Source organism: Pinus tabuliformis, chromosome 4_1 (assembly GCF_031772625.1).
Source record: "Pinus tabuliformis cultivar Carrire ecotype Pingquan chromosome 4_1, CPIR1, whole genome shotgun sequence".
NCBI classification, from domain to species: domain Eukaryota; kingdom Viridiplantae; phylum Streptophyta; class Pinopsida; order Pinales; family Pinaceae; genus Pinus; species Pinus tabuliformis.
Window position 1 is genome coordinate 925,825,613 of NC_142303.1, and position 10,715 is coordinate 925,836,327.

At 36.1% G+C, this 10,715-nt stretch overlaps 2 protein-coding genes and 1 long non-coding RNA gene across 3 annotated transcripts; 2 read left to right on the top strand and 1 right to left on the bottom strand.

The window, feature by feature from the left end:
* Window positions 1–3,120: 3,120 nt before the first annotated feature.
* LOC149179186 (uncharacterized) lies at window positions 3,121–3,850 on the bottom strand. Its single transcript, XR_016258902.1, has 2 exons — window positions 3,516–3,850; window positions 3,121–3,256 (listed from the first exon to the last, which is right to left on the bottom strand). It is a non-coding gene; the product is annotated as an uncharacterized LOC149179186 (long non-coding RNA).
* Window positions 3,851–7,840: 3,990 nt separating this feature from the next.
* LOC149179187 (uncharacterized) lies at window positions 7,841–8,604 on the top strand. Its single transcript, XM_089422375.1, has 3 exons — window positions 7,841–8,207; window positions 8,331–8,477; window positions 8,575–8,604. Exons 1-3 carry the CDS (start codon window positions 8,019–8,021, stop codon window positions 8,602–8,604), a joined length of 366 nt encoding a protein of 121 aa, XP_089278501.1. The 5' UTR covers window positions 7,841–8,018.
* Window positions 8,479–9,739, top strand: LOC149179188 (uncharacterized). The gene is made up of 2 exons (XM_089423793.1): window positions 8,479–9,138; window positions 9,228–9,739. Exons 1-2 carry the CDS (start codon window positions 8,658–8,660, stop codon window positions 9,737–9,739), a joined length of 993 nt encoding a protein of 330 aa, XP_089279919.1. The 5' UTR covers window positions 8,479–8,657.
* Window positions 9,740–10,715: the final 976 nt, after the last annotated feature.

A 10,715-nucleotide genomic window follows, 5' to 3' on the forward strand; every position in this document is an offset into this window, starting at 1 on the left:
GGAGGAATTTAACTATGCAGGAAAGTCAAGTCCAGATCATGGGGTTCGACTTCATGGAGCTATATGAGGAAGATGCATATTTTAAGGAGACCTACAAAGCTTGTAAAAACTCAGCAATCCAAGATAGGAGTTTGTGGCTTGATTACATGCTTCAAGAAGGATTATTGTTAAAAAACAATCAACTATGTGTTCCAAAATGTTTGATGAGGAATAATTTGATCAAAGAAAAGCACAATGGAGGTCTTGCATGACACTTTGGCCATGATACAACTTATGAGCAACTGAAGCATTTTTACTATTGGCCAAATATGAGGACAGATGTGTAGAAGTTTGTGAGAAGTTGTATAATTTGCTAACATGCAAAAGGGAAGATCCATAATACAAGGTTGTATACATCATTACCAATTCTAGATAGACCATGGGATTTAGTAAGCATGGAATTTGTGTTGGGTTTTCCAAAAACTCAAAAGGGAAATGATGAAATTTTTGTTGTAGCAGAAAGATTTTAAAAAGTAGCCCATTTCATCCCTTGTTTTAAAACCAATTATTTTACGCATGTTGCTAACTTGTTCTTTAGAGAAGCAGTGAGATTACATGGAGTGCCCAAGAGCATTGTGTTAGATAGGGATACTAGATTCTTGGGGCATTTTTGGAGGACTTTATGGAAGAAGCTTATAATTGAATTGAGCTTTAGTTTAGCTTATCACCATTAGAATGATGGGTAGACTGAAGTGGTTAATAGAAGTTTGGGGAATATCTTGATAAGCTTTGTTGGAGACCATCTCAAGCAGTGGGATTAGGTGCTTGCCCAGGCTAGATTTGCCTATAATGATTTTCCAAAGAAAATCACTGGCCAAAGTTATTTTAATATTATGTATGGGATGCATCCAAGAGGAGCATATCAACTCAGAAACTTTGGAAGAGAAGAAAAAATAAGTACAATAGGATAATACTTTGTTACAACTTGCTAGAGACCCATGAGCAAGTGAACCAAATATTATAAGAAAGAAACCTCAAATATAAGACCACCTCATATCTCAAGAGGAGAGAATAGAGATTTGAAGTGGGAGACTTAATATTGGAACATATGAGAAATGAAACATTTCCTAAAGGAGAATACAATAAATTAAAATTAAATAAAATTGGTCCTCATAAGATCCTTAGAAAATTTTGAGAAAATGCATATGAGATTGCCACCAGGGATATTTGGCATCTCTCCCATCTTCATTGTTGTAGACCTATATAATTACCAACTAGTATAAGAGGTGCAAAAAATAGATGACACTGGAAAACAATAAATTTAGTGGAAAAACAATTACTAGCAGTAGAGCCTTTACAACCAGAGAGGATTTTAGACAAAAGGTTGATTAAGAAGACCAAGGGCAAGGAATAATATGAGTATTTGGTCAAGTGGAAGGACCATCCAATAGTTGATGCAACTTGGATGATTTCCACATTATTACAGAAAAGTGGAATAACTATTGAAGACCTCATGGGTAGAGGATCTCATGAATTCTATGTTCTTTGGGAGTATGATGCAGGGGCGTCTATAAAATTTGATTGATCGAGAGGTCAAAACTATTTTCCAGAGGAGTTGGTTCCTCAACGAGTGGGTTTTTTAGGATATAGATGGTTATGATTGCCATATAATTCATTCAAATAAGATAATTATTGAGATTTGGTTCATTTTCCTTGAATTCGTCCATTCGATCCTATTTCCATGGATCTAGAGTGACTTGCATTTATGTATTTATTTATTGATTGATTTAATAAAAATAGATCAGAGTGTGCAATGGTGAGAGTGAATTTTCTAGACAAATGTTGTAACCATTCCTTACGCAATCGTTTCATTCTATTGATCACATATTTGTATTATAAGTGTTGTAGGGGTCTATGGTACGACTTAAAATTTGTTTGAATTCCCATAAAAAGAGAGAGACAAGTTAGTCATCACTTAATACTTGTGTGAGTTGACAAATGGTGGAGAGGCAATAGTAGTAACCAGAGCAAATAAGAGTATAAAAGTGGATCATTCAACGATTAATTTTTTTTAAGTCAAGAAAAGTCAGTCATTTGACGAAGGCCAGGAGATGGGATTAAAGTTCTATCAAGATAATATGAGTTAGGGATACCTGTGTCAGAGGGTATTACGTAGAATGTAGAAAGGAGAGCACATAAAGGAACAACTGGGACTACCGAGTGCTTGGATGACCTGTGAAGGATGATCAATATAGAGAGTGCCAATGCGACGTGGAATCTTGTTGTGTGGAACAAGTGTAGAAAAGTGGGACCACAATATTGCTGACTCCTCTTGCAAGGAAAATACTTGCACGTGTTTGAAAAAGGACCAAGGAAAGTAGTTGAGAAGAGTTAGGAACAATAAATGACATGAATAATTCTCGTTCCCTTGAGTACGTCTCCCGGAGCATTCCATTGTGCGCAGGGGTTAAATTTGACGCCTGTCTGCCCGTTTTTAGGTCTTTTACACGTAAAATACGTTCTAATTTCAAATATCCACGTCAGCGGTAACTTGCTATTAATTTTTAATAACGTCAATATGACGGGCATGTTTGAAAATGAAAAGTTTTAAGTTTTTTTTAATAATTTTTTGATATATATATATATATATATTTAACATCCAAGTCGGGACTCGGTATAAATAGTGAAGACTGAAGTGACTGTAGTCTGTGGCTCACTCGCTGTAGGCTGTAAGTTGGCAGCCCGCGCGCGGCGGGGGCAAGTTGCAACTGCCGTTACCCAGACTCCAAATACTACAAATGCGTGACGCGTCACGCGTCCACCAACTTTCACGAATGGAAATAAATTCTGAGCCTGGAGCATTTACCACTGGTGACTGTTCCAAACTTCCACTGTAAACTTACCAAATACCAACTTACCAAGTACCAAATTACCGCGGCCCGCGTCGGCGTGTTCAAGTCTCAAGATATGGAAAGATATGGAAACATGGAACTTAATTAACAAGTTACAAGCATCTTACAAGGTGAATCGGAAATGGAATGTATGCTCGAGCGGCGACTGCGAGGCTGAGTTGTCAACAGTTCAACTATACTTTTGCACCAGAGATCATAGATGCTACACACTGACACAGTGAAAACCAACATCAACCCTGGTCCCCAACAGAGTTCTGGTCGTGTGTCTGGTGCGATTTCTGTTGGGTTTTCAGCTTCTGTCATCAGTTTATATACATCGCCGATTCGCCAGCGTTGCCAGGTTTTTGAAATCCCTCCCTCTCTCTCTGTACAAATAACAATAACAATTACACCATTCCAAAAACATGCATCCTGAAAGTCCACAATTTCAGTATACATTTAATGGGTATTTTATTCTTATTAGAAGTGAAAAATTTGCAAAATTTTGCCCCGGAATGCCAACTATTAGTGTTTAGGTTTGTAACAGTTTTCATTATAAATATCTACTAAGTTTGATTTTTTTTTAACCGCTCCTAGATTTAATATATAAAAAAACCAGTACAAACCTCAATCCATGTATCCTACCTGTTGGGAAAGGAGCAAAGGACTTCCCGCATCCTTCCTGTAAGATGGTTGGTTCGTCAGAGAAAACGAGCGACCCATCAGCCGCTGTCCCCCAAAATAATGGCACTGATCCATCTCCATCCTGCCAACAAATACAAACCCAAACCAATTGTAGATTTTGGAAAATTTCAAAAATATAATGGAAATCAATTCTCTCAATAACTTATTTCAGTTAGCTTTATCATTTTTTTGAAATATTCCTAAATTTAAAATAGTTATTAGCTTCAATTAATATACAGCAAATTTATGAGGCTAGCCCCTGCCCCAACTCAGCCTAGTGAGCCTACCAAAGAGAGAAAACGATGCCATAAAACTTTAAAAGCAGTACTCACCAATTAAAGTTATGTTTTTCTTGGTTGCTTAAGATTTATTTTTCATATAAAAATGAATTTAGTTTTTGAAAAACCTAAAGCATATAATACATACAAAATTCAGAAATCAAATTTGGAATGTCAACAAATTTATACTAGAAAACCACCCAGTAGTAGAACAATGAGACCTAGGTAGACTATGGCAAAATTTATAAACAATTACACCAAATTATCATAACTTATCTTAAATTAATATATTCTGAATACTGATACACTTAACTCATAATAACCTTAAGTAAACAACATCTCCATAAAATAACAGGCATTATAAAATATAGGATTAAGTAGGGTTAAGATAACTCCAAACAGAGGCACACCCCATAGTCACCTAATTTGCCAAAACTGTCCAGGAATAGAACCTGGTTCTAATTCCCTGCAATATTATGTGGCTCTGTCAGGCGATCAATCTGCATTTTGATTACCATCTTAAACGATCATCAATTTTGTTGTCTGGAATTAAAACAATTTGTTATTATTACAGAGATTGCATGCTTGCAGAAATCTTCTCAACACATTAATATTTTGTCACATTTATTATTATTATAGGTAAGCTCTGTCCTCAGACGCATGACCTTTTTGTTGGTAATTCCCCTGGGCCCTAATTCACTGTTTTGTTTCACTGGCACTGGCCCCCTACAATAAAAACTTATAAATGACCTCTCCTTGTAACAACTGTTATATTGTTTAGTTTTGGATTTTTGTTGTAAAATTTCATTTGTTGGATTAGTTAATTGAATTTGTTAAAGATGTATTTTTATAGTTTTATTAAATGATTTATTTAGATTTATTTTTAGTGTTTGGGATTTTCAGTAGCGTAACAGTGCAATATTATTTTTTTAATATGGTTTTAGTTGATGAAATGAAATTCATATATACTAAATACTTTATTTTTTTTATATAGGTATTATATATCAAAAATGTCTTCAAAAAAAGGAAATCAACTTTCTATCAAAATTTTTTTTGGATGGTCTAATACATCTCAAGCTTCATTGCCTGATAAAGAAGATCATGATTTTGATCTAAATGAAGATTTAAATGTCTTGGGGCGTAATGAAGAATATGATATCTTGGAGCATAATGAAAAAAGTGATGAAGAATTTCACCACGGAGAACCTACCACCCAAAAAAAAAGAAAAATGAAAGTAAAAAGAGAGTTTCGTGATCAGTGGAAAACTAAGTATAAGTGGTTGAGAGAGGCAAAGCATGAAGGAAAAATAGTTATGAAATGCATATATTGTGAAATGCATAAGGCAATGGGGCCATGGGGAATTGGGACTGGTTGCGCTACATTGCAGCATGATTCTATAATTGTTCATGCTAATTCAAGCATTCATAAACTCTCACAGGCAAAGTGGATATGTGGAAATGAGAAGAAGGCGAAGTCTATTACAGAACACATTGCATGCATTGATGATATGAACAAAGAAAGAGTCATCACTACTATGAAATTAGTATATTGGATGGTACAAGAGGATCTACCACTTTCAAAATATGAATCTCTTTGTTTGTTTACAATGTCTTTACACACGCCTAATATGCCAAAGAACAAAAAGTACACATCATATACAAATCACATGGCTGCAAAAGAATTCCTTTTTGCTATATCTCAGTACCTTGAAGAGCTACAAACTTCCAAAATGCTAGATAGCCCTTTTTTTTCATTGATGTTAGATGAAAGTACAGACCATAGTTTAGAAAAACATCTTGTGGTTTATGCCACGTTTTTAAACTCAAAAGGATTGGGTCCTCCAATTTCACAGTTTTTAAAGCTCATAAATGTTTGCGATGGAAGAGGGAAAACAACTTATGATGCAATCAAACATTTAATGGAATCAAGGGGCCTTTCAACAGAAAGATTGATAGGAGTTTCCACAGATGGCGCTTCTTCAATGGTTGGTAATGAAAATGGTTTTATCACTTTCTTGAAGAAAGATGTACCTAATCTTGTAGGTGTTCATTGCATTGCTCATCGTGAAGCCTTAGCTGCATCAGATGCTTCAAAAAATATACCTGAATTATTATTTGTTGAGAAATTAGCAAATAAGGTATATTCTTGGCTGCAAAATTCTACGAAAAGAAATAGTCAACTTATTGCTCTACAGGAACTTATGCAACTTGAAACTCTTCAAGCTCTTCAAATCCATGGAGTTAGATGGCTTTCAAGGGGACAAGTCATTGAAAGACTTGTTGCACTTATGCCTCCCATATTAACATTGTGGAAAAATGAAAGAAAAGACTCATGGTATGATAAGGCAAGAATCTTTTCAGTACAATTTTGTTTACATATGCTTGCAGATATAATGTGTGAATTAAACAAGTTGAACAAGCAATTCCAAGAAGAGTACATTGATGTCAGCTCTTTAGGGGCAGCCATAGATGTCACGGTAAACACTTTGAAAAGGTGGTTTTTAAGAAGCGACACATTTGCAGATGGCACATGTTATTTATCTAAATTTATAGATGCCTCTAAATTTGGCTTTTTAGAAATTTGTGATAAGGAGGGGCTTGTTCACAAGCATGAATTACGATTTGTATCAATTCCACATGCATATGATGATTGTGTTGATATACAAAAACAATCATGGAAACCGTGTATTGAAGGTTCAATAGAAAGTTGCAAACAACTTGCAAAAGATTATGTTCAAGCTCTTGTAGAGAATTTGAACGGAAGATTCCCTGATCTTGCATTTTTCAACTCAGCAAAGTTGTTTAGCCCTTGCCATTATTTAGAGGATGTTCATGGCAGAGAACGAAATTCAAAGCGTTGGCTCGAAAAGATTTTTCAACACTTACAACATCCTTATTATCAAAGTGAAGAAAACAAAACTACATTTGATTTTGAGGCTTGTTTGAAAGAGTTGCATCCATTTGTTGACACTCTTCGTGTTAATTGCGAGGGATCATCCATGAAAGATGCATGGAGGATTTTTTATGTTATAGGGTTGCATACAAATTTTCCTAACATGTCAAAATTATGGCAGGCGATACTTACTATTCCTGCAAGTACAGTTGCTTGTGAGAGAGGATTCTCAAGACAAAACATAATAAAGGATGTCCGAAGAACAAAGCTATCATTAGTTGCATTGGATGCCTTGATGCGGGTGTCTCTAACAGGGCTTGATTCATCGATGGTGGAATGGGATAGGGTATTTGACATCTGGAAAGATGCTAAAGAAAGGAGAATCTTAAATATTTAAAGTTTTTGCTTTTATTTTTATGTTTGTAATAGTGGTGTTTTGACAATTACCTCTTTTGGTGAAACTGTCCAAAATTTAGTTTGTGTACATGGTGAATCGTGATATTGAATCTACTTTTTGAACATTTACATAGTTCATGCACATTATGTTTTTGGTTTGAAAATTATTTCACAACTATTGTTCTTTTAATGGGATTAACATGGTAGACTTACACCACTTCACTTTCCCACGAGATTTTTTTGGGAGGCAAGACGAATAGATTCAGTCAAAGTTCTTTGCACCTGCATAATTGGAGGGGGCATTATAATGGGCAGGAAGATATATTTTTATAAAATGCTGCTGCGATTCAAATTCTCATGCTTGCTCCTTTTCTTCTTCTTTTGGCTTCGTGCAAGCTTCCTCAGCTCAGGTTTGAAATCCAATAACACCCTTGTTTCTATTTTATAAGTGAAATCAATGGTTGCAGTCTGATATTCTTTATACCAAAATACACTGTTGCAATCTGATGTAAGTGAAATCAATGGTTGCAGTCTGATAATTCTTTATACCAAAATACACTGTTGAAATCTGATGCTGAAATTCAAACTTATACAGGTTTCTAAAAATATTGATTAAAGAAAAATATTGATCAAAAGATCTTAGCTTGAGTGATTTGATGAAAAATTTGTTTTTGAATTGTTTGGTTCATAAAAATATTGATTAAAAGATTTTTAGAAGAAGCACTGAAGCACTGACTCACTTATTCTGGAGTGGTCTCTGTGGGTTTTGATTTTGCAGCCAGAGAAACTGCAAGTATCTTCCCCTTCATCTGTAAATGCATGCATGCAAGTGTTCATGTGGTCAGATGACACTTACCCAAAGGTTGGGCAACACTCAGTGTCAGAAGATAGAGAAATATGGCAATGGTCCACCATATTGAGGATCAAATCTGCACAGGAAATGTTCTTCTGAAGAAAACCAGAGATATCAGTCCGAAATCAGTGATCAATCCACCTTTTAGAAGCCAGCCATCTTCAAACTCAGGAAGCATGGAGCACAGAGTCTTGCCTGTCCAATCTTCATTTGAATCCAATAAGCCATCCAAGGTACATTATTGGTATCCCATGTCTATATTTTTTCAAAATGCTGGTTTGCTATGTTAGAATAATGGGTCCATATGTCTTGGTTACTGACTGTAGAATATTCAAAAATCTCTGTTTGTCTGCCAGGAAGTGGTGGTTAAATTGCCCAAGTACGGTGTGGAGAACCCATTTTCAGAAAACTTCCATACCCATCATCAGCTTGATCCGCTGTGTAAAATCAATCTCAGAGAAACATCCGAGTTTGTTAAGTCTTTCCCCATGGTGAAGAAGAATGTGAGTAATAATAATAATCCTTTTACAGAGAAATGGGCTGCTGGGGATATTGAAAGTAGGCCTAATTCAGAATTGAAGGTCCACAGAATAAGAGAAGGCAATCGTCTCAGTGTGCCCAAAAGGTTAGATTGCCTAGGTACCCCTCCAAGACCCGCAGAGAATCCTCTTCCAGTGAAATATATGACGGCCATGGGGGGGTTTTCAAGGAGGGCTTTTCCTTCAAAGTGGGATGATGCGGAGAAATGGCTGATAAATTCTTCCTGCAACGATTCATTATCTCATAATAATAGTAATAGTAATAATCCTTTCGGTCGTTTTATCAAGACTAATACTAATACTTGCAGGACCCTTGCCCTTGGCTTCCAATCTCAGGCTTGTGAAACAAATGCAGTGAACCCAGTTTCTGGGAATGAGATGAATGCAATGGCGCTCAGGCATGGCGAAATTATGGGTCAAAAGGTTGGTACTGAGGATGTCAAGCTGAGGGCAGGATCGGATGATAGAAGCAATATGGGCGACAAATATCTTGGAGGAGGGTTAGTTATGGGTGATGTTTCAAGCTCTGTTTTATCCACAGATATTAACCTATCATCCAGCTTAGGCTCTGGGTCCTCAGATCATGGGGCATTTGCAGCTTTGCCATCCGATGTCTTTATGAAAGGTCTGTTGAGTTGTACACTAGTTTGGCGCATTGAATTGCCTATTTGTTTCTATGTATTTACAGTGTTTATTGGTATTGCATGCTTGCAGATAAATTTACTGATAAAGTTGAACCAACTCCCAGATATAAGGTCTCAGAGCCTGGGAAGATACAACATTATGGTAAGCATGAAGGTTTTCAGTCCATGAAAGATGCCTGTACCGAGGTCATCCCAGCAGTTCAGCACCGGGATATGGGAACAGATATGCCACCCCTCGGAAGTTCTCGCACTTCTCGTTGCCATACTCCTGTTAAAGCTGGTTCTCCTGCTAGGCATAATACTCCTGCCAGTAGATCTGCACTGATAAACAACGCTGGCATCGACATTGGTGAACTGGAAAAGTGCCATTTTGCCAATTTAGAGCTTCAGGGCTTGCCATTGGGTATTCAGTTCAATTCAGTTGATAAGAGTGTTTCCACTTGGAGTTCGAGGGAGGAAGAGGAAGAAGAGGTCTTGAAGAGCTTGAGGCATTTTGACATGGGTGACTGCAAGAAGAGCATTGTTGAAATCAGAGCTGCAGATTGGGAAGAAGCAGAACGATCAAAGTGCTTTACCAGGTAAGCGTCGAACCCAAGGATGATAGAGTGAAAGCTTATCGATGGTTTTGTAATACGAGTTATTTTGTAATACGAGTTATTACTTTTGATGGTTTTGATTTTTATTTTATAACATATGAATTAGGGTATAAATTAACAGCAATATTATTTTATAGTATATGAGTATGAATTAGGATATAAATGGACGGTAATAAGCAGTTTAAAAATAAATAAATAATCCATTAAAAAAATAAATAATCCATTAGGATATAGTATATGAGTATGAAGCAGTTTAAAAATAAATAAATAATCCATTAAAAAAATATGCTATGCTTGATTCTATTCTTAACAAACCAGTTCACAGAGCACAGATGAAACTTGTACAAATAAATTTTAAAAGTCATATGATGGGCAGTTTAAAAATAAAAACGTCATAAAAAAATTCCTTGATGGGTAGGGTCACCCGTCAAATTTAACCCCTGATTGTGCGTAATGGGACAACCCAAGGTGACGTAAGCCTAGGATGACATGTCCCAACGGATAAATAACTATGCATAACATACAGTCTAAAGATGATGTTTAAATATGACAAATAAAAAGAGTAGGGAGCCAAGTCTTGTGGTGTGTCGCATTGCGAGAAGCAGGAGGAAGTGTAAAGCGCCGGGAGCTAATAAGTGGGCCACTGGTATATATAATATACCCCTGGTTTTGGTGGCTATTGAAAATAGGCTTGAGTTTAGTTTTTTTTTGTTAAAAGGTAAGCCCTTACTCCTTTTGAGTATATAAATATTTTGGCTCTGGTGTGTTGAAATATGTAACTAGGTTTGGTTTTCAGATGTACTCTTGATAGTTGTATGTTGTAAAATTAAAAAGGAAATTATTATTGTTATTTTTTTAGCATGGGTTTCATGCTCAAGGTCATTTTATTTTAAGTCAAAGCACCCATAAAGGGATTCTATGTTTTATCACTGGGTCAAGAAGTCAAAGAGTCATTGTCATAT

What these genes read in the sequence shown, in the direction of transcription:
- LOC149179187 (XM_089422375.1), top strand. Translation starts at nt 8,019, where the DNA reads ATGGCAATGGTCCACCATATTGAGGATCAAATCTGCACAGGAAATGTT. An exon ending in AATCCAATAAGCCATCCAAG is followed by an intron (nt 8,208 to 8,330) that starts GTACATTATTGG and finishes TTTGTCTGCCAG; the next exon opens with GAAGTGGTGGTTAAATTGCC. An exon ending in TCCCCATGGTGAAGAAGAAT is followed by an intron (nt 8,478 to 8,574) that starts GTGAGTAATAAT and finishes GAATAAGAGAAG; the next exon opens with GCAATCGTCTCAGTGTGCCC.
- LOC149179188 (XM_089423793.1), top strand. Translation starts at nt 8,658, where the DNA reads ATGACGGCCATGGGGGGGTTTTCAAGGAGGGCTTTTCCTTCAAAGTGG. An exon ending in ATCCGATGTCTTTATGAAAG is followed by an intron (nt 9,139 to 9,227) that starts GTCTGTTGAGTT and finishes GCATGCTTGCAG; the next exon opens with ATAAATTTACTGATAAAGTT.